Source organism: Capricornis sumatraensis, chromosome 20 (assembly GCF_032405125.1).
Source record: "Capricornis sumatraensis isolate serow.1 chromosome 20, serow.2, whole genome shotgun sequence".
NCBI classification, from domain to species: domain Eukaryota; kingdom Metazoa; phylum Chordata; class Mammalia; order Artiodactyla; family Bovidae; genus Capricornis; species Capricornis sumatraensis.
The window spans coordinates 40,345,963-40,370,655 of record NC_091088.1 but is presented as its reverse complement, the minus strand read 5'-3'; the positions used below and the strand labels follow the sequence as shown (position 1 = coordinate 40,370,655).

Genomic DNA, 24,693 nt, shown 5'->3' with positions numbered 1-24,693 from the left:
AGCACTCAGCCTCTACCTTATGAAATTATTAACTTCAATCTTCTTTCACAAAATCCCAAAGTAAGGCAGTGAAATTACAGTTACAGAGATGTGTAACATAAAAGACTGCCATGCATAGCATGTCAATGTTTTCAAGTCGTGGAAAGAATCTCAGGTAAGGAGGCATGGGTTACTTCTATGTGACAACAGACATCAATAGGCAGGCACTTTACAGAATAAATGTCTTTGATTACTTTTTCTGTTTTTAAGTCTACTTTTTTTTAATCTAAAAAGTATTTTTTGTCTTCTGTACTGAAGAGTGTACAAACCATAAATATATGATTGATGCATTTTTCACAAAGTAAACACACCCATGTAGTCCTTAGATCAAGAAATATCACCAAATACAGGAAATTTGTACCCTCTCCTCATCACTACTCAACCCCAAGAGAAGCCAGAAAAATGCAAAATTGTTTAGTATTGTTAAAAAAACAAAGAAAGAAACAGCACAGGATACAAAATAGCTTGGCAACATATCTTTGACTTTCACAGTCCAAGTTAGGATATGCCTGCCTTTACTGCCACTCCAGATACACTGTGAGCTAAGATGCACAGAAAGAGGGGATGAATAAAAAAATCTATGAACAATAAATGCTGGAGAGGATGTGGGGAAAAGGGACTCCTCTTGCGCTGTTGGTGGGAATGTAAATTGATATAGCCACTATGGAGAACAGTATGGAGATTTTTTTAAAAACTAGGAATAAAACTACCATATGACCCAGCAATCCCCCTACTGGGCATATACCCTGAGAAAACCACAATTCTAGAAGACACGTGTACCACAAATGTTCACTGAAGCACTATTTTACACTAGCCAGGACATGGAAGCAACTTAGATGTTCATCAACAGATGAATGGATAAAGAAGCTGTGGTACATATATACAGTGGAATATTACTCAGCCATAAAAAGGAATGAACTTGAGTCAGTTCAAGTGAGGTGGATGAACCTAGAGCCTGTTACACAGACTGAAGTATGTCAGAAAAAGAAAAATGTCATATATTAATGCATAGACACAGAATCTAGAAAAGTGGTATTGATGAACCTATTTGTGTGGCAGCAAGAGATGCAGAAATAGAGAACAGATTTGTGGACACAGTGGGGGAAGGAGAGGCTGGGCCAGACTGAGAGAGCAGCACTGAAATACATACATTACTACATGTAAAACAGATAGCCCATGGGAATTTGCTGCATGATGCAGGGAGCTCAATCTAGTGCTCTGTGACAACCTAGAGGGGTGGGATGGGGTGGGAGGTGGGAGGGAAGTTAAAGAGGGAGGGGACATATGTATATCTATGGCTGATTCATGCTGACGCATGGCAGAAACCAACGAAACATTGTAAAGCAATTACCTTCCAATTAAAAATAAATAAACAAAAATGAAAGAGAGGGGTGAAGAAACCAGCTTCCAGTGAGTTCCATTTTAAGTGTCATATACTGAGTTAGGCAGTATCCTGGGAAATACGGTGTTACCTCCAATTTACAGATGAGAGTCAAGAATTTAAGCAACTTTCCCAGTGTCATGTAGCAACAAGTAGTAGAGCTAGGATTCAAAACCAGGGCAGTCTATTAGAAGCCTCATCCTCATCTACTACCTGAAAGGTTCTCAAGTTACATTCTGCCAGTTACTGGGTTCCCTGAAAACATCCCAGGGACTCCAGAGGGAGACCAGAATACTCCCTCCCCCTGCTTCAACCAGAGCAGTGCCCGCCTTTAGCTGTTTTATGCATTAAAGTCCTATGTAAAATTTCAAATGAAGATAGAAATTCACATTAAAAAAAAAAGTTTGAGAATCTTCTGTTTTCATCATTCTGTGTTAACACAACCAACAAACATTCTCTTAACAGGTAATAGATGATACAAAATTCAAAAGGTATAAAAATGCAATCACTCCAGGAGTTTTAGAACTGATTTCAGGTTAAAAGACACTGGGGAAAACCAAAACCACTTGGAATTCTGCTTCCTTCTGTCAGTAACCTTAACCAGCTACACATACTAAATGCTCATGAGCCCCACTGTTACAAGTTTAGCAAGCCAAGGCTAGAGGCCTCAGAGGTTATCCAAACAGGGCCAGGACATCCCCAAGCCTCCATGCTGCCAGGATCTTAAGCCTCCAAGGTCCACTTACTGGGTTACTGCCACCCACGAGTTTACCGCTGCTCCTTGGCCCTGGTCTCCAGTCAGGCGTCAGGACCACCCACTAGAATCCTTATTATTCTTTTCTTCCTCAGTTTTTTCTTTTTCAGGCAAAACGGTTTCTGACCTCTTCTGGGAGATTTTATTTTTCAACTTAATCATCTTTGTGGGTGATGTGGAAATTCATTTCCCAGTGCTAGGCTGTACTGGTGGAAAAACTTCTGCTTAGGAAACTGGTTTAAGTCTTCACTCTTCTCTTCATTAACCAACTATTTCAAGGACACAAAGTCAATTTTTCTCAGAGTCTCAGTTTCTTGAAATGAAAATAATAACTTTATCCAGGTGAATGTAAAAAACCCATTTTTCATAAAATTGTTACTTTTTAAAAAACAAAATTAAAAACAAAAAGAATGTTTGATTCTATTTTTTAAGATCCTCTTACAGATATCTGAATTACTGGGGGGAGGGGGAGAACCACAGTATTTTTCTCCAGTGTTCTCCTTTCAGAAAAGAGGAGGTAAACTACAACAAATAACCCGACATCAGGAATTTGTTACGAATTTTTTTTTTTTAAGGGAAGAAAAATACACATTTACAAAGTGCCAAAAGACATGCATACCCAAAACTCCCCTAAGAGACTGCCAGTGCGAATTCTGGAGTCTCCAGCCCAATTTTCTAGATGACAGTTCTCTACAAGAACTGACTTCTTAAATTATTGCCATTAGGGACTACAGGATCTTAAATCATTGATGGAAACCAAGCCATTTTCTCTACGCTTTAGGTCATAATGCAGGGAAAGTGCCCCAATACACTTTATAGAGAACGAAAAGGATGTTCTTGTTAGCCAGATAATTTAATTAACTGCAACCAGCACTGTGGTAGAGCTTTTAGTGCTAAGAAGTACTTTAGAGCTATTATTTACTGAGAGCATACACACACACCAAGTGCCATATAAGCATTTTCCCATTTAATTCTCACAACAATTTCTTTGACAAAACAGACATGAGAGAGGCTGGCAATTGATGAACCAGGTGACTACAAAGCCCATGTGCTCAATCACTGACATAAAACTCACTGGAAACTATCTATGTGAGAAAGAAATTATTTGACATCTTTAGCAACAAAAATATCACTATTTTTTTGTTCATATACAAACACACACATATAAATTCTCACATCAACATGTTCTTCAAGAAACATTATTTATAAGAACTATTATACTAACATTTTAGAGAAGACAATTCTTAGCCTCAATTAATCTAAAATTTTATGTAAAGCAAATCACATACAAAAAATATTCTAATTAACTGTTCCAACAGCTGTCAAGTCACTTTTCTTCAAATATAATGTAGCTGGGCAGCACTTTTTATAAAATGATTCTGATGTTCCTTTAAAGCTATGTTAGGTTTGTTCCAGAAAGACTGACCCATTCTTTGACATGCTAAGATCTCTTAGTCCTTCACTCCTTTGCACATTGCTCCATCTGTCCAGAATGCTTTCCCCAGCTTGTCCTGCTGGCAAGTTCACATTCCTCCTTCAAAACCCTGCAAGTGACCCCCCAGGCAAAGGCAGATGTGAGCACCCTTCCTCTGTACTGCCATGGTCAAAACATCAGGGACCCCATTTCACTGGGGATCATACTACATGGAGGACAGACAAGTTTTTAATTGTTCTAACATACTGTTCAATAACAACAGTAATAGAAATAAGAGCTCTGGAAATTACAAAGTAGAAGGGCTAATTATGATTAAGAAGATCAGAGAAGGGATTGACAGATAACACTTGAGCTGGACCTTGAATATGCAGAAGAGTAAATTCTCAGTCAAGGAACAAACAGCATGAGCAAAAAGGTTCAGATAACAAATGCATATTACACATTGAAAGCTTCTTACTATTACAGAAACGAGTATCCTCCAAGAAAATGCCATGGAAAGTCTGATTACAAGAATTGCAAAAGCTTCAAAGGAAAAAAATGTACTACTGCATTACATCCCTCCTGTCTTTCCCCCTGGCTAGAAAGTATTTTTGAGGTCATCAGTCGCTATCAGCCAATTACATCGATTTACTCACTGACAAAAGGAAATATCAACCATTAAACAATAATTCTGTTTCATACACTAAGCACTAAGTAGACTTGGTTTTTTAATTTGTTATATATATATGGCCATGCCACATGGCTTGCAAGATCTTAATTCTCCAACCAGGGATTGAACCTGGGCCCTTGGCTGTGAAAGCACGGAGTCCTAACAACTGGACCACTAGTGAATTCCCTTAGAAAATATTTTAACAAATATATATATGAAGTAATATCAATAATGTCAGCTGACACCTAGTCAGTGCCACATTCTGTAAAGGTGCTTTCACATGTATTAATATTTACTCATTTAATCTTTATGATGAACGTATGAGATAGGCATGATTATAGATGAGAAAACTCAGTCACAGAAAAGTGAAACACGTTATCAGAGGTGACAAAGTGGCAGTCAGATTCAGAGCTTGCTATCTGGCTCCAGGGTCTGGGATCTTAACCACTGTCTTTGTGTACACACACACACACACACACACACACACACACACACACACTTATGCTAATTTAAATAGTGTAGATATAATTTTGTGCATGGAAAAACAACAAATTTTCTCTATCATATAACATTGACTTAAAAAATGTTTTTAACATGGAAAAATATATGTAAAATAACATAAAAATGACACCTTAACCATCTTTAAGTACACAGTTCAGTAGTATTAAGTAAGCACATTCACACTTTTGTGCAACCAGTTTTCAGAACACTTTCTAATGCCTGGAAATTACTCTATTTAGTTGATAGTCATATCAACTTTAAGTCCTGGACAAGACTAAATATGAATGTTTAGGACTGAAGCAGACATGGGTAATAAAACTGTAAAAAGACACAAGGAAGTGATTACTACAAATACTGAGGCAATGACTACTTTCGAGCAGAAAGATAAGGTCATAACTAAACACATGCATGGAGGTGGGAACACCTGGGTAAATGTCGCATTAAAAAAAATTATCTCGATGGTTGTAAGAGTGTTAGCCTTCCAATAATTAAGCTACATATTTTTTTGGTGTCAATTTGGTGTCTATTTCACTTTATCACAAAAAGATTTTAATAAAAATAGTCTAAGTTAATTCCATTCTTTGTAGTAGTTTGAAAGTATTCAATTCTCCTCTAGTAAAGAGACTATACAGAGGACTGAAAATTAAATGTTACAATATCAAGCCAAAATATTTACAGAAAAGTGGAAAATGTTTTCCTCAAACATTTTAATAATGTTCTAAAAATATATATTCTATGATAACATAAGATAGTTTTTACACAAAAATCTAAAAGACATTTAAGACAAAAGCAGATATTTGGATCAATGAATAGAAAATATACCTTTCAGTAAATGATTTTTAGGAAGATCAATAAATGAGGAATTCATGTACAACCTTAAAATTAAGACTAAAGTTTCTTTATAGCAATTACATTTAATAAACATGGAAGTCACAGAGCATCACTTTTTAAAAATGAAAGACATTAAACTACTTAAAAACATGCACAAACATCACAAATAGAGCCTGAGAGTTTGGGGGAAAGTACTAACCAGTTACTGCCAGCAGCTGTGAAACTCTCACCTCCATTTCCTCCCGATGAGACCTGTCTCGGTCTTCAAATTCACGTGTCCTTCTTCGGGCCTCTTCAAAGGCCTGCTGGGCTAAGGCATCCTCCTGCTGTCATAAGAAAACATGAAATAGGTATTTTAATTTTGACTTATAATCAAAAAATTAAAATGGGGGGGGTGATTTATTTTTTCAAAGAAAGGAACATAAGATTTCTCAAAACATCAAAGCCATAAAAAAACATTAGAGCAACTTCTCCAAAAAAACCTCATTATTTTCGTGTGCTAATGTAACATCCTGGAAATCGTAGTCACGTTCAATCACATTCTAACAAATGAAAATGCTCTTCCCCTTTCTGTCCTTACCTCATCCTATTCACCAAAATAAAATCCTAATCAAGTCAATATTTAAGACATGGGAGTATAAGGAAAAAGAAATTAGTAGATACTTCTACACTGTGGGGATAAGACAGGCTGGATGCTCTAATTATAATACTGAAGCCAGAAATATAGAAGAGAGTATTAACAGAATTGATTGTACAAATGTTAGAAACTTCTAGGCAACAAAAAGAAAATTCCAAGGGATATTATCAAGGAAAATTATTTGTAACATGTAACAAATCTACCTGAATCTTTCCCAATGGATGAATCAAGATCTGTACATGAAGGAAACCCAGATACCTCCAACTTCTTGTGTCTAAAAGGCAACCAATTTAAACTCGCCCTCTTTACTTTAGTCTGGATGGTAGCACCACTCACTCATTTCAGCTGGGAACCTAAACTGCCTTTGACACTTTACTCTCCTCTTATCTTTACAGATCCAATCAACCACCAAATCCTATCCATGTGACCTCCTATTTTTTGAATCATTTTAGTCTCCTTTTCATTCCTTCAAACATTTTGCTGGTTCAGGCTCCTAAGGACTCTCACTAAATTACTGCAGTTACTTACTGCTTCCATTCTGTCATCCCCCAAGCCATAATACAGCCATCAGAGCATGCCTTCTAAAGCACAACCTGACCATAATAAACTCCAATTTAAAGCTCCCTCACTGTTTGCAGCCACATACATCTCAACACTAGAACTTTCAATGCACAGTTGATGGAATTAAAATATCGAAAACACAATAAAAAAAGTTAATATTCAACTGCCTCAGCTTCATTGCAGGAACGGGTGGCCAGGTAACAATGCTCGAGCCAATGATATAGAAGTGTAAGTTACCTGATGGGGCTTCTAAAAGTCATTTAGGAGACATGTCACCTTTCCTTCTCCCTGGGAACTGATGCAATGACCAGATATACAGCATCCATCTTGCACACATAATACTAAGCCATACACATTGAGCACAGTGCAGCAGGAAAAATGAAAGGACCCACAGCCCCCAGGAATATGTGCTATACCGGGCCTGAACTGCATACCGCCGATATCTTATTCTGTGTGCTAAATCCTTTATTTGGCTATGTTAGTAGGGTTGTTCAATACTTGTCATTTTCACTGACTAAACAAAACGGAAAAGTGTGAGCAAGTTTCCACTCTTACGATGCATTTACTAGCTTTGTGACCCAGGAGTATTTCATTTTCTAAGCCTCAGTAAACTCTCATGAAGAATGCACATAGCCCTAATACTTCATGAGATTAAATAACATAAAAAAAATTTAAGTGCACTACCTGACAACATTCAATAAATCCTATTCTTTTATAAGCACTTGTGGACAGATAAAATTTATACATGTGACTACACATGACTATATGTACCAATTGTATTCTCAGAATGTAATGTATAAGGCAGAGACACCCACAAAAGAACACTATTCCCAACTCCTCAGGGTTTTCTCTTAGTTAGGTATCAACTAGGACATGTCTGCTGATAACAGGATATCCCTTCTGTTCTGTGTATTCATTCACTTAATTTCATTTATTCCACAAATGTCCAGTGAGTCTTTATAATGCCCAAGTCACTGTGCTGCGTGCCATGTACGCAATGAGTGGGAACAATCAGTGCTTTTCTGCAGTTTCTGGTCTAGTAGGGCAGGTGGACAATGAACAAATAATTACAAAAATCAATAAATAATTACCAGTTGTGACTGAATACAGTAGAGAAGACTTGAAAGATAAAATGAGAGCATATGAGATGTAATCTAACTCCCTAAGGCAGTTATTAGCCACTAATGTGTATTTTAGCAAGGATCATAGGTTTTTACCTTATTAAAATAAAAAGAAATTATTACCATTATTTGTAGTAAAAAAAGCCAAGAGAGATTTGGTAGCTCTCTACCTACAATTCCAGCTTCATCTTTTCTAGTAAGATGTGAAATGTATGCATAATGAACAGTGTCTACACTTTAATAAATGGCTAAACTGAAAGAGAATCAGCGACCCATGTTATTTTGATCATTTCCTGGTGGGAACTTAAATAACACCTCCCTTTCAAGGATAGTATAAAGAGTACTTGCTGATAAAACTGCATACTCACCCATAAAGTACGCTAAAACAGATAGGGACAACTAACACCAGCCAGACTCAGGGAGTCGTGGGAGAGGCTTTCAGCACTCCGGTCCCCACCAGCTACCTGCTATACTCATCTGTTACTCCATAGTCTATACCACAGTCTGCACAAAGCAATCAGGTGGGGTCATCATCAAGAGTGGTTGGGTGTTTGTGAAACCCACAGGGGAAAAAAGTCTAGCAGTGTTCTCACAGAGCATACAAATAGACTATTCTTAACCATTCTTGCTATGTTGATTTTGGCTTTATTGTATAGCTAAATCTACAACTGTATTTATTTTACAGTTTGGTAATACTCACCTTTCTGTGCAATGAATTTAAAAAATAGATGTATGTATTAAATGAAAAATTAAGAATCAAACTTGTATCCAAGAAAGCTGATGATGAACGCATAATCTGTACAAATAATGACATTTCCTATTCTCTGTGGGGACCAGGATGATTATCACTGATCACATGAAAACCAAAAGAAATAAATCTGCTGAAGAAGCATCAACATATACTTCAAAGGCGACAATTTAGCATGTGCAGCTGCAAACGGTACATTTAACACCACTCTGTAGAACATAACTTTATTTAAATCAAACGACTCTTCCAAATTTTCACTCACATTCTTGTGCACATACAAAAAACCAAGCTGTTTGCCTGTTGCCTTTGCTGAAAGAAAAACCCTGCAAAAAGCTTTAGGATACCAGTTTTACATCAGTGTCATCAGGTACTTTAAATAGAAAAATCTATTCATCCCAATAATGGCTAAATTTTTCTATCCTTATTATAGAATCAAAATAGAACTTTTGGAAAGTCATTATATTGAAGGTGAAACATTTTTGTGACTGCTGAATTAATTTAAAAAGTACAACAACAAAGACAAAGCTGTCAGTTCTTAAACTGCTAATACAAATACAAACAGTGCAACAAACATTTAAACACTGTATAAATAATAATATTCTTGGTGAATTTTTAAAATGATGAAATAGAAACTTACTAGGAATTAGTTGTGGTACACAAGTAATTCATAATTGTTACCCAAACAATTATTTTCCAAACTAGTGAGGAATTCTACCAATCAACTGGATATCAGAGTTGCATAAATTACAAATATATCCATGTATTCACAGTTAAAGTGGCTGAACTATAAAATCTGTGACAAAGCTGATGCTGAAGACACAAAAAATTCACATGACATTATACAAGCACTTTGGATTTTAAAAATTTGAGCCTTTGAAGAACTCCTCTGATATCAACCTAGTTCCTAAAATGGCATTGTTTTTTTTGTTTGATTCCTGTGAATGAGTCCTTTTAGCTATATTTTGTTCAAAATTAGCTGGAAATCTCTGATCAAAGTACTCAATGGTGAAGTGCCAAATTTTTCAGTTTTTCCAGCTTTCAAAGAATTGCAATTATTGAAAATCAAACATAGGAAAACAACACTGAAATTTACCCCTTACACATTACAGAAAATGAAGTGAAAATACAATCAGCAAACATGATTCAATTGTGAGTTTATACAACTGTACTCAGAAATATCTTCATTGTGGGAAACTTTCAAAACACTTTATTGAAGTATATTACACACACAAAATAGTACATATCTTAGGGCTGTGTTGTTCAGTCGCACAGCCTCTAGCCATGTGAGTACTGCATACTTGAAATGTTGCTAATTTGAATAAGTGGAAAACACACTGGGTTTCAAGTACTTACTGCCCAAAAAAGGGAAAAATGTCTCAATAGATGTTTATATCCACTTTATGTTCAAATGATAATATTTTGGATATACTGGGATAAATAAAATGCAAAAGTTAGTAATTAAAAAAACTTTAAAAAATATGACTTGTAGAAAATTTTAAATTACATAATGTGGCTCACATTTCAATTCTACTGGACAGCCCTGTCCTAAGAGATAGCTTGATGAATTTTCAGAAACTGAACCTGCTGTGTAACTAAAAGCCACATGAAGAAACAGAACATTACCAGCATCTTGGAAGTCGTCTTCTCCTCCATTCCAGTAACTAGCCTCCTCTCCCAAGGATAAATCACTACAGTTCTTTTTAACACCATGTAATATTAGTTTTACTTATTTTTGTACTTTGATATATAAACGTATTCCTATAGCATGTGGTTTTTTAAATACCCTTAATATATTTGTGAAATTCACTCTTTGGCAGGTTAGTTGTAGTTTTTCATTTTCATTTTATTTCTCTGTGTGAACATGCAATTTACCAATTTGACTGTTTAGTGGGCATTTGGGCAGTTTATATAGTTCCTGGCTATTAACCAATAATGATGTTACAAATGTCCTAGTATGTATATATTGATGAATATATACACACACACATATATTCATTTCTACTGCACACCAAGCCTCAGAAAAGAATTCTTGGATCACACATACACACATGTGCAGTTTTAGTATTTATTGCCAGTTTTCCAAATGTTTTGTCAATTTTATGTAATCAAACAACACACCAACTGTTTTTCCATATCCTTGCCAATGTTTGTCAAAGATACTATGAACAAAGGCAAAAAGACAATACCTGTGAAAATATTTCAGCGGAAATACTTACACAATTTAATTTTTTAAAATGGAGTTGTGACTATCCTCTGTTTATCTCTTAGCTTACCAGGTACCTCAGCAACTGTTAGAGAATTTTGTTCTCACATGACAGAGAGAATAAGCAAGCTAGCTCTCTTCTGTGTTTCTTATCAGGACACTAATCCTATCATATTGGGACTCCACTCTTCGGACCTCATTTAACCTTAATCAACCCAATAAGAGGGCTTCACTGGTGGCTCAGTGGTAAAAGAATCCACCTGCCAATACATGAGATGCAGGTTTGATCCCGGGGTCAGGAAAATACCCTTGAGAAGGAAATGGCAACCCACTCTATTCTTGGCTGGAAAACCCCACAGAGGAGCCTGGAGGGCTACAGTCCATGGGGTTGCAAAAGAGTCAGACACAATCTAGTGACTAAACAACAAGAGCATACTCCATAAAGGCCCTATCTCCAAATACAGTCATACTGGAAGCTGAGGCTTCAAAGTACTAACTTAGGGTTAACACAAATATGCTGTTGACAATAGCTGGTAAGTGGTGGGGCCAGGAATCACAGTTCTATGACCAAGAAGCTCCTACTCCTAACTTCTATACTATATTGCGTTTTTACTTTTTTTTATTATCTTCCAGAAGATTTGGGATGGTGAAAGCTCCACAAGTGCTGATGGTTGGCATCCCCTGCTTTAAAATTTTTATATTATGAAAGACCTATTATTATATTAGTTTCCTATCACAGTAGATGACACTTTATAGCAATAAAACCCAATCTGTGGACCAGGGCAACAAAACCTGGGAAATTCTAAGTACAGAAAATACTGTGGGTTAAACTTAAAGTTTGTACCTATCATTTTATATTTCAGTTTTAGACGTCAACTCAATTCCCCCTTGTATAAATTCAGTCTGCTGTTAATCACTTTTTGCAAAAAGAGTCTTCTAAATTGCCAATTATTTACTATTTTTCTGAAAGAATTAAGTATTCCTTATCACTGTGGAAATCAAAGTAGCAGAGATTCTTTCCTAAGAATTTTAACTCTGAATCTGAATTTTTTTAATAGGAAGATTTAATTTTTTTGATCTCTTAAGGAGACAATTCCTACATTTCTATATATGGACAACAACATGGAAAGAGATGACAGAACTAACAAAAAGAGAGCTCCTTTTTATTCATGCCATAATTTTAACTTCATTAAGTGGATTAATATTAAACAACTGAAAAATTAACACCGTCTAATAGTCATATACTGACATGTTCTGGCCCCCATAATTACAGAAGTAAATCAGCTGTTAATCTTTCTGTGACTCACTTGCATGTAATGAGGCATCCCTTTTGCAGGTTTGGCTATGATGTATCTAGGTGTGGATTTCTTTCTGTTTATCCTTCTTAAAGTTCATTAAACTTCTTGGACATGGGGATGAATATTTTTAATCAAATTTAGAAAATTTCAGCTATTTCTTAAAACACATTTTCTGCTCCTTTCTTTCTCTCCTCTCCATCTGGGACTTTCATTACATGCATGCTGTTCTGTGTGCTGGCGTCTCTGATACTGATTGTTTTTTTCTTTCTGCTTTCTGTTTTTGAGACTGGATAACCTCCATTAACCTGTGTTCAAGTTCACTAATTCTTTTGCCATCTCAAATCCTGAGTCTGTGAATTTTTCATTCAGTCATTGTACTTTTCAAATTCTAGAATTTCTATTTGATTCCTTTTAAAAAGTTAGATATATTTATCCCTTTAAAAAAAATCTCTTTTGGCTGCACTGCACGGTATGTGGGATCTTAAGGTTCCCAACCAGGGATCGAACCCACACCCCCTGCATTGGCAACAGAGAGTCTTAACCACTGGATGAGGGAAGTCCCAAATCTCTTTATTACTACTCTCTTTGAAGAGTCATTGGCAAAAGGAAGAATTTTTCCTTTAGTTCTTTGAATACACTGAAAAAGAAACTGCTTCTTTTGTTACTAGGAACCATCATTTGCCACTGAGCTCCCTCCAAGTTTCTATTGCTTGCCTTCCCCTGAATAAACAGTCACACTTTTGTGCTTATTTTCATGTCTTATAATTTCCTGTTAAAAACTGGCTATTTCAAATGAAATACTCTAAATTAGTAGCAAATCAAAATTCTGACCCTGCTTACAGCTTCATGTTGCCTGTTTCCTGTTTGTCCACTAGTGACTTGCCTAATTTTCTGGAGTCTGTTTCCCCATCAGTATCCAAACTCTGATGTCACTGCCTTTTTTTTCCCCTTCTTTTTAAGCCTTGCTTTCTAGGGGGCTGTCCCAGGTCAGCATAACTTAGTGGTCAGCCAATGACTGGTCAGAGGTTTTGCTTCAACACCTTGAGCCAGAAGGCTTTCAAATCCTTTGCCATGGGGTCTGTGTGTGGCTTGGATGGATACTTTCAAAGTGTAGGTAGTTGATCAGCCTACCCTGCAGTCAGTCAGGGGCCAGTAGCTTTCAAGGGTCCTCTGTCCTCTCCTGAATAGGTGTAGCCTTGTACATGTACACAGCCTTTTGGACCCTAAGAGCTAAGTGTGATATGAATAGTAGGGCTCACTTTAGCTATCTCTTTCCCTAGATTTCCCCGATAAATTTCTGGCCAGTCTGCCATTTCTTGTTCCCTGCAACATTAGTTTTCCCAGACTGTCTGCCACAGAGACTGCTATTGTTTTCAGTAACAGCCCTGGGAATGTGTTTTTCCAAGTGCTGCTCTAAATAAAGTCAGCTCCCTCTGACAGGACAACAGAGCTGCCAGTCCTCATGGCGTGCCCAGAGTAGAACTTGAGGAATCAGAGCTGAGGGAGGAGATGGGAGCATCTCCTAACATGCTCGACCATCATCACTGTTTATACTGAAATTCACTAGCTTTGTTTGAATAAATGCCTCTCAATATATGTCCTTTGGTTAATTTCCAGAGACCTTAAATGGGTTTTTGCTTGTTTGTTTACAATTTTGTTAAGTTTAATAATTCCTTTTTTGGAAGGAGAACTTGCCAAGCTCCTCATTCAGCTGTTTCAAAACTGCTGCTGTTACATTTTATTTTAAACTGGGTTCCCTCCCCCCAAAATGTGCCAAAGATCCAGAGCAAATATTAAACAGAACAATCTATTACACCTTGAAGTGCACCACTAAGCACACAGTGGTGATCCGATGCAATTTAAAACCATTGAAGGAAAACCTTTTCCCAAACCGGGACCAAATTCTGAGTCTCAGTCTCTTCAGAATTCCTCAATATTATGAGAACATGAGATTTTCTATACTTACTCTTAAAAAAAAAAACTTCCAAATTTACTTGATAATAACAAACTGTATATACAAAGAGACAAGGCAGGCAGGAAGGCCCTGGATCTCCTGTTCTCTGCTTCCCTAGGCTCTCCCCACCCCTAGGCCCCAGGGGGGACCACTCCCTTCCCGTCCTGTGGTGGAAGTGGGGATTGTTGGAAGGTATGGAGATGATGTGTGTATGTATGAATGTGCGTGCGTGTGTGTGTGTGTGTGTAGGGGTATGGGGGCAGCGTGAAGAATGGAGAAGGATCAAAAATTAGAGAGAGGGCCTTCCCTCATCCCCACCACTCTGAGGAGGGTTCTTGAGGGAGCTGCCTCAGATGTGTCTCAGCCTATGAGACAGTAGAAGATCCAGCATCCAAAAGTGACCCAGTGACTGGCCCAGCTGAGCTCTGACCACTTGTGGACCGTGTATGCCATGCCGTAGCCCTGCTCCTCTGTGGTGTCGTCCACATCAACATCAAACAGGGAGCCCAGGTAGGCCAGGTGGAAGATGGCCAGGGCCCCAAAGAGCAGGTTTAAGGCTCGCACCCCCAGGCCCAAACGATACTGGTGTGAACAGTCTGGTGGGCACCTTCTCGACAAGATGCAGGCACTGAGGATCCGAGCCAAGCGCTTTCGGAGGATGTGCTCCACGTAAGTGATAAACGCCAGAGACAGCAGCACCGCAGCCAGGTGGAAGCTAAAGCCGTGCAGGAGGGCGCTGGCTGTATAGGTGACCAGCACAGCTGAGAAGGTCCCCAGGTGGAGAGCATTCTTGAAAACATAGTTATTTAGCCAGCAAGACATGGGCAGGTTCCAGCTTGTGACAACTTCCACCATGGACCGGGGCAGCTCCACGTTCAGTGGCTTAGAGACCGTCAGGTCCCATTCCAGGTGATCCTTCTCCTTGGTGAAGCCGCTCCCTGCCAACGTGGCTGTGGCCTCGGATAGAAAGCCCACAAAATAGTTGCTGAAGCGGAAGGAGATGGCACTCTCATAGGCTCGCAGACACTTGCGAAGAAGGGGGTCACCATCGAGGGGGATGAAGTAGGGGAAGAGATAGGGGCCCACACAGGTGGACAACACCAGGCACAGAAGGGCCAGCAACAGGCTCTGAGCCACCTTCTGCAGCCACCGGCAGCTCAGTGGGCGGCCTTGGACGGCCTCTAGGTACCTGTGGAAGGATATCCAGGGCCCAAAGATGACAGTGCCCACAAAGCAGAGGTAGCCCATGAACTCCAGGGGTGAGGGCACCATGCTTACCTCACCCCGATCCAAGTCAAAGCCCAGAGACACTGCCTTCATAGCCACGATCATCTGGGCCCCTCGCATCCTGTGCCACGCCACAGTGTCCACCATGTACGTCTCACCCATGAGCAGGTAGGCGAGGATGGTGACGGAGATGAAGACGCCGCGATGGGAGGAACGTCGGCAGAGGAACAGCACGAGGTAGCATAGAAGGCTGAGCAGCATGACCCAGACCACGTGCAGCTCAAAGAAGTGGTAGAGGCTGAAGAACCCACCTGCCACGGTACTCGCGTGCTTCAGGTAGGATGGCAATCTGAGCCTCCAGAGGAGGCGGCAGGCGAGACAGATGGCAAGGAGCAGCCAGATCTGGTCAAGGCCCTGCTGGGCAGTAGGCAGGAGACAGTCCTGCAGGAGCTGCTGGAAAAATTCCTGGCGGCTGAAAGTGGCCATTGTGGACCACCACGGATGGATGAACAGATGACTTGGCAATAAAGAAGCTGCAGTCCAGGGGGCCAGGGACACACCACTGCCACCACTGGGAAGCCTCCCCAACCAGCTGCAAGGCTGGGACCACTGAAGCTCCCAGGGCAGCACTGTATAGTTACTCTTAAAGACTGGGTAAAATAGATCTCCAGACAAAGGCAAGATTAGGGATAAATAAAGGGAGCACAGTCAGTAAAGCCTGAAGTCACCCTACCTGGGCTCGCTCCTCATCAAACTCCAGGCAGCCCATACCATCCAGTCTCTGGAGATCAATCCAGCCCTTCCAGATAACACAGACTCCATTGAGAATCATGGGAGCCTTCAAATATACCTAAGACACAGAAAAGAAGGATGAAAATCCATGATGAGCCATCAGACACATAAGAAACAAAGGATAAGCTTACTTATGAAAACTGGTTTTCTTTGCGGGGGGGGGAGGGGGGATTAAATACAATGATAAAATTAAGAATTGCAGGAAAGTATACAAAGCACAGCCTCTGACTATGTTCTATACATTAAGTTAATCTGGCTTACCAGGACTTTATTTCTAGTCACAATTTTTCTAGATTATTTTTAAAAGGAAGTTTCACAGATTTTGTAAAAACTGTTTGTAGTAAGATGATGCTTGAAGTAGACATCATTTCTCTTGCAGCTGAAGCTGGGACATTCAGGTACTTTGCCTTAATTTTTGAATCTTGGACATGTAGATGTTCAACAATTGGAATTCACTAGCTCCTGAAGAGAATGCACTGTTTCTATTTGGATATCTGAAGCCACCCAGGGTCAGGCTCTTCTTTCCTTTCCATCTTATGACCTACCTCATAGATTTCTGTTAAGTAACGCTGCTTCTTTTTCCTTCTTCTTTTTTTTTTTTTAAACTTAATTTAGCCAGAGTTGATTTCTATTGCTTTTAGCCAAAGAACCTTAACTGGTACAACACTTACTTATGCATATAACACATATGTTTCAAGTAAATAACCCTTGAGCAAAAGTCACTTCAGGCATGATTTCCAAATTTAAGTCACTTTCATTTTGATCACCAAATCAATTTTCATATTGCCTGAAAATATAATTGTTCTCAAGCAATTAAGGATCCACCAACAAAGGATGGATCATCTTGATGAAAGATGGATGATGTTATTATCTTGAGGTGAGTATTTTACTGTGATACAGTAAGAAAAAATAAAAGAGGAAAAAGCTGAAAACACCTTTTTCTTTAATCAATTCAGCAGTTTCTTCAACAAAACAATCTTGAGGCACTCTTGTTTTTAGAGAGGTTTAGTAGAACTGTCAGTAACTATAAATATGCAAGAAAAATGACTACTGAAGCACCTGTAAAATAAAACCTAGAGGACTTATGCCTTCTTAGCACATATTTATGTCATTTCCCTCCACTACTAAACACAACTATTTTTCCTGTTAAGGAAAATAGTTTCCCATAAACCATGCTGAGTCAATTTCTACTGATATTGGAAAAAAAGTAAAAAACATTAGGTTCCATTTCTCCTCCCATGTGGACCAAGGGAAACAGTCTACAGTTATAGCTGAAACCGTTTAACCACACATTTCCTTCTGTTCTGATAAGTGCACACTGTGAATTCCCTTCCACATTGTGAATTTAAAACTCCAGTGGTGTGCACCTAATTGAACAAGTGACTGTGACAACCCATGCATGATACCTCATTAAAGCTACAATAACTCTCTGAATTGCCTATCAATATAACTTGACTTACCACATTTACTAATCAAGATTCCCACTTACTCTTTCCAGCAGAGAAGAGGGTGCTACCCAGTATGGCATTTCAACTGTCAGTCCACCTCATTATTTTAAATTCTCACACTAAACATAAAGATGATTCTCATTTAACAGGAGAGAAAGGTCAATTTTATGATCAGATTATACAGTCTTTATCAGTGACTCACATCTTTTAAATTCAAAGATTCCATAACCTAACTTATTCAAACTAACTTCCATCATCAAGAAATATTTTCGTTATGAAATTACCAATTTTTTTTTAAAGTTGATTTATTACTTTTATGAAAGTTCTCTCATGACTAAGAAAACCACTGATCTGCCTTGGAAAATTCCTAAATGAGTTCAGAAAATGGCTACAGTTCATAATCAAGGCTAAAGCCTGGAATTGTAATTAAAAATAATATTTAGATGATCCTGTGATTTATTTAGATGTTCACATTTATACAGTTTTATGTGTAGACCTTCAAAGTAAATGTTTGGTACTTTCATACATTCATGAATAACAAACGTCGAAGTACGAAGAAAATAAAACTCAACAGTTTGGCATTTTGTAATGTAATTTAATAATGTCATTTAAACATTCAGACATTTCTTTACTGAAAGTAATGATGGTTCACTTCAAACTGTGAAAAGAAAATGTATTAGAATATGACCTTAGGTTTAAACCACTGTCCTAGAATAATTAAATGTTTTATATAAAATGGATTCTATAAAGCCTTTAAAATGGGTATTCAGCTAATCACACACAAAAATAACAATAGCTTGCTTATCTTTCCAAAAGTAAAATATCAGGAGGATATGCTTCAGACTTCACAGAAAGTTGAAAGTGACCGCAGCCTCACGTTTTGCATTCTTTTGGAAATACGGTAAAAGTATTACACTTATAGGAAATGGCAACCCACTCCACTATTCTTGCCTGGAAAATTCCACAGACAGAGGGTGCTTGGGGGGCTACAGTTGGTGTCACAAAGAGTCAGACACGACCCAGCATGAGCACAAAAGTATCGCACATTTTTAAAAATCAGCTCAAGTGCTAAGTACCAGTATTTGTAATGCTATTTCAATTCAAATTACACAAGGTATCACTTAATTTTCACATTCTATAGCTTTAAATTCCACATCACTGTAGCAGTAAAGCTTCAACAAAAATATGTATGAACCAACCATGGCATTATCCATTAACAGAATACCACTCAGCCATTAAAAAGGAATAAAGTAGTGATGCACACTACAACATGGATAAACCTTGAAAATATTATGCTAAATGAAAGAAACCAGAAAAAGGCCACAAACTACGATTCCATTTCCATGAACTATCCAGAGTAGGCAAATACAGAGATAGGAAAGATCAGTGGTTTCCAGGGGATGGGGCTGGGGTGGGGGGGCGCGGGGGGCAGGGAAGGTATGGGGAGCGGTGGAAATGAGGAGTGACCATTAATAAGTACATGATTTCTTTTTAGGGTGATGAAGATGTTTTGGAATGAGAGTGGTGATAGCTGCACAGTTCTGTGAATATGCTAAAAATTCCTGAATTTTTTTAAATTTAGTGCAGGGTGAATTTCATGCTCTATGAATTATATCTTAACAGAGTAATTATAAAACATAGTCATGGTAAGTTTTATTATCTGTCACACAGGTGACATCTGAGACATGTGAACAGTGATTTCTGGGCAGGCAGCTGCATGTGGGATTCTGGCACTCTGCGAAGAGATACCGGTTGAAGATACAGATCTGGCAGCTATCACCAAGGCTCCCCTGGTGGCTCAGATGGTGAAGAATCCACCTGCAGTGCAGGACATCCAGGTTCAACCCCTGGGTCTGGAGGATCCCCTGGAGAAGGAAGTGGCAACCCACTCCAGTATTCTTGCTTAGAGAATTCCATGGACAGATGAGCCTGGTGGGCTATAGTTCATGGGATTGCAAAAGAGTCAGACATGACTGAGCAACTAACATACACACAGCCATCAACAACACTGTGGTGTTTCAATTCAAGGGTACAGAAGAGATTTCTCAAGCAACAGTAAGTAGGAGAGAAGAGACCCATGAAGAGACCTGAGGCAATTCAACTTTTTAGATGCTATGTAGAAGGGAAGAATCCAGCAGAGCAGGCTATGAACAAAAAGGAAAGCATGCAAAGAGCCTAGTGGCTAAAGGTTAAGTTACAGGCCTCCTCATAAAAATTTCTCCTTTGTTGGCTACATAAAACTTCAAAGTATCATGTTACAGGATCTTATGTCACTCATAACTTTTAGCAATGCTCTTATTTAAAGCAGGAATTTAGTCTGGAGTTCAGACAACCTACATGAGTTTGGGTTTACGGATAAGTTTCAAGAAGACAAGAAACATCTCAAAATTCTGTATAAAAATGTATGTTTGTGTCCATGTGTATTTTTGTAAAGAAGTCTAATGCTTTCACCAAATTCTTGAAAGGATGTATAAGGGGAAAAGGATACAACTATGATAGTAAAAATGCAACTTCCCCTTCCCTCACAGACACCAATGTCTCTGCAGCTCACAGCTTACGAGATGATAAATCTCATTTCCTTTAGTAAAGGGACCAAACTACTTCAGCAGCTAAACATTAGTTACCCTGGGTTTTGAAATGCAAGAGTCTGAGTAAGGATATGAGAGAACTTGAGATACCTTTCCATTTATCAACCTGTATAAAACTGTTCTATCTGACAGTCTGGAGTCTCTTTTCTGTGGGTATCTAAATTTGGAATAAGCAGTGGCAACTTCAATTGTCCTTTCTTCTACAATACCTCCTAGGTAGTTAGGCAACAGAAACTGAGAGTACAGAGGGACAGCAGAGAGAGTTCCCTCTGTTGAGTGTTTCTAAAGAATGTAATTTCAAGATAACTAAAACAGAATAACTGTAAATTTGCAAAGATTTCCATGCACACCAGTACTGAGCTGTAACGTAACATCAATATACATGGAAATCAAGTGTCAAAGCTATTGCTAAAGGAAGAAGCAGAAACTTCACTCTCAAAACACCCATTTCAATTGGAAAGAATATTTCACTTCCTTGCAGTAAACTGTCAGAGCTCAAACACTGGTGACTTTGGTCTATAAAATGAGATGCTAGGGAAAACAGTGGAAGAAATTGTCACGAGAGTGTCACGCAAGTGTATGTTCCTCGATTCTTTGTCTCGTCACAACAAAGATTTGGAGTGACGAAATGATCACTACTCCTTAAGCCCTCAGTAAATAACTGAATGATGATTACCAGAAGGATAGAAAGATAGCTGGAATTAAGAAATGCTTTTCTTATAGCTTCCCTATAATTTCAATTTGAAAAGATTCACCTATTCAACAGATGTTTATTACCTGTCATTTTGTAAAGGGTAGTTATCATAAGGTTAGAGGGAAATACATGATGAATTTTTAAAAATTCATATCCCACCACCTTCCTGAAAAATTCCAACACCAGTTATCTTAAAGTCTGTAATAGGGAAGAGCCGCTGCTACTGCTAAGTCACTTCAGTCGTGTCCGATTCTGTGCGACCCCAGAGACAGCAGCCCACCAGGCTCTGCCATCCCTGAGATTCTCCAGGTAAGAACACTGGAGTGGGTTGCCATTTCCTTCTCCAAAGGAAGAGCTGAATATATACAAAAAGAACTGTAAAAATTAAGACTGAATTCAGCTATTACATTTAAGTGTGACTCAAATAACTCTTAAGATTAATGGAATGTTCCATTGACAGTGATAAAATTGTCAGGAGCTGGATCCAGGAGCTTTGCAATCTTCTTTTAAAGACCACAGTTCTAACAAAGTGGACTAGAAATACAACCAGGACATAGTATCTGAAGATTATCTACCTGAAAAATCTATAATATTTAACAAAAAAACCAAGTGAATTAATGTGCTCAATAAAATGACTAGTTATAAAAAATATACAAAATTCAACAAGTTTCCTATGTTACAATAGTAACTATTTAGAAAATTTTAAAAGTCCTTATTTAAAAATAGCATTAAAAGTATCCACTAACAATAAATAAAATAAGAAACAGGTAGGTTCTGTAAGAAGAAAATACCTAATTTTTAAAACACAGCAAAGGGCTTGAAAAACAAGATGTCATGTTCTTTAATGTAAGAGTACCAATGCCAGTTTAACCTCAAAGTAATCCTTATTTTAACAAAATTTCAGTATAATCTCAAAATAATGTTTTCTGGAATTTGAGGGCTAAGTCTATAATGCACACAAAAGGATCAGACTATCCAAGAAAATATAAGGAAGTATATTCTGCCCTTTAGATATTTAGATATTAGATATTAAATTTCTCCTTTAGAAATTAAGGAGATTCCCTGGTGGCTCAGATGGTAGAGCCTCTGCCTGCGATGCGGGAGACCCGGCTTCAATCCCTGGGTTGGGAAGATTCCCTGGAGAAAGAAATGGCAACCCACTCCAGTACTCATGCCTGGAAAATTCCATGAATGGAGAAGCCTGGTGGGCTACAGTTCATGGGGTCGCAAAGAGTCAGACACGACTGAGCAACTTCACTTCACTTCACAGATATTAAGACATGCAACAATGCAATCAATATACATGCAGCAGTGCTGTGACAGCCAGAAACAATGGAATAAGCAAAAATAAAAATAAAAAAATAGTTTGAAACAAATAAAATGGCTAAAAATATTAAAATAAAACAATATAACTATCTTTAAATGGAAGAAAAAAATTTTTAATAAAAATTCTAATGTGTATGAGGAGAGATACCAGGTTCTAATACGTTGGCAGAGGGAGTGAACTGGCTAATAATTAGGGGAAGGCATTTTTTTTTTAGCAGTAACTGTGAATTTTCCTCTTATAAACAGGTCATGTGTTTGCATGGACTTTATAGAAGACAACTACCATAAATCAGGAGAATAAACTCTAATTATTTTTTAAAGAAAAGGAATATTATCACTATGCTTAACTCCAAGACAGCATGGGAAGAGTAAAAATTAAATGTGCTTTAGAATCAGATAAAACCTGGATTTAAATTTTAGTTTTAACACTGTATTTGAGATAAATAATTTAAGATTATGAATAAGTCTCCCAATTTCTCACATATAAAATCAATAATCACACCTCTTTCACAGGTGACAACAAAAATTAAACCAATGTCTATAAGCTTATGAAACATAAAGCACCACAGAAACTTACACAAAATACTTCCACTAAAATTTTACATAGTGTTCTCTTTCCAAGGGAAAGAAACAACTTTTTTTTTTGAGACAATGAATAGCTGACCATACCAATAGCATCAGCAGATAACCATTAATACTGGGATGGCCATGGGCACCCAGGAAAACAAGATACTTCACAAAGGAAGTGTGTATCCCTTGCTTGTTAGTTGTAATCATTTATGTAGTCTCTTTAACAGATTCCTTTAGAAGATACTTGGTTCTGACTCATCCTCCTTTAGTCACATGTTCCTCTCCATTTAGAAATGCACAGTCAGCTGCCTGCCTGCTGGATAATCATTACAGTCATTCAATCTCACTTGCCTCTGAATCATACTTGGGTTGCATGCAAGTGTTAAAAAAAATAGATTCTTCTATAGTGATTTAATGTAATTTACCAATCTACTTCTTACAGTTCAAACAGAAAACAGTACACCTTATAGAAATCATAACACAAATTAATATAAATGTGCCTGGAACTTAAAAGATTAAGCAAGCAAACGTGTGCATGCATACACGCAGGTGCACACTCAATAAATGGATATTTAACCAAACAGAAAATTCCATCCTAAAAGTCATATGGAAAATGGATAAAAACACATAAAAAGAAAGGAAAAATAAAAAGTTACAGGGACCTGAAAAGCCAAACAATCTTGAAAGAAGGTAACTTGAGGACTCATACTTTCTGATTTCAAAACTTACTACAAAGCTTCATTAATCAAAATGGTATAGTATTGGCATAAAGACATACAGACTAATGGACTAGAGTAGAATGCCCAGAAATAAACCCTCACATGTGTGGTCAAATGATTTTTGACAAGGGTGCGGAGACCATTCAATAGGGAAAGAAGAGTCCTTTTAATAAATGGTGCTAGGAAAACAGATATCCGGAAGCAAGTGAATGAAGCTGGACCCTCACCTAATACTACATACAAAAATTACTTCAAAATAGACCAAAGACCTAAATGTTAAGAACTAAAACTATAAAACTCTTAGAACCAAGGATAAAAGCTTCATGACACTGGATCTAAACAATGATTTCTTGAGGATGACACCAAGGACACAGATAACAACAATAAAAATAGATAAGCTGGACTTCATTAAAATTTTTAAAATTTGTACATCAAAAGATATTATCAATAGGGTAAAAAGGCAACCCACAGAATGGGAGAAAATATTTACAAACCACATACTTATTAAGGAATTAACATCCAAATCAATATTGAGAACTTCTAAAAGACAAATACTATATGTACAAACACTTATAAGAGCTATGTAGTCAAAATCACAGAGAAAGAAGAGCGGCTGCCAGGAACAAGGGGAAGGAGGAGTCAAGGAATAGGGAATTACTATTTAATGGGTATAGAGTTTGTTTCATAAGATGAAAAGAGTTACACGCTTGCATTAGTCGCTCAGGTGTGTCTGACTTTTTGTGACCCCATGGACTCTAGCCCACCAAGCTTCTCTGTCCATGGGATTCTCCAGGCAAGAATACTGGAGTGGACTGCCGTTCCCTTGGCTCAGATGGTAAAGCGTCTGTCTACAAAGAGGGAGACCTGGGTTCAATCCCTGGGTCGGGAAGATATCCTGGAGAAGCAAGTAGCAACCCACTCCAGTATTCTTGCCTGGAAAATCCCATGGACGTAAGAGCCTGGTAGGCTACTGTCCATGGGGTCGCAAAGAGTCGGACACGACTGAGCCACTTCACTTTCACTTTCTCCAGAAAAGAGTTATGGAAGGATATAAAGAGGAGGCAGGTCATGGTGAGCCTAAAATCAGAGAATCTAAAGAAAGCAGCCTTAAGTTAGAAAAACAACTCAAGAAAAGTTAAACATTGGAAGGAAAAAGATGGAAGTTAAAGGTTGTTCTGAAGTCATCAAAATGAGGTCAAAAATGACCATGTTAAAAT

The 24,693-nt window shown here is 38.0% G+C and overlaps 1 protein-coding gene and 1 pseudogene across 5 annotated transcripts in view; both read right to left on the bottom strand.

Annotated features, from left to right (window-relative positions):
- CBFB (core-binding factor subunit beta) overlaps positions 1-24,693 on the bottom strand; it is a 47,461-nt gene that overhangs the window by 7,571 nt on the left and 15,197 nt on the right. For 3 of the 5 annotated variants that reach the window (XM_068992065.1, XM_068992067.1, XM_068992069.1), the window contains 2 exons: positions 16,073-16,189; positions 5,821-5,916 (listed from right to left, as the gene is read on the bottom strand). In XM_068992065.1, coding sequence (XP_068848166.1) covers positions 5,821-5,916; positions 16,073-16,189 — 213 coding nt within the window. Of the gene's footprint in view, positions 1-5,789; positions 5,917-16,072; positions 16,190-24,693 lie in introns of all 5 variants that reach the window. The other 2 variants (XM_068992066.1, XM_068992068.1) reach the window with 2 other exon arrangements.
- Positions 14,473-15,825, bottom strand: LOC138096641 (protein-serine O-palmitoleoyltransferase porcupine pseudogene; annotated as a pseudogene).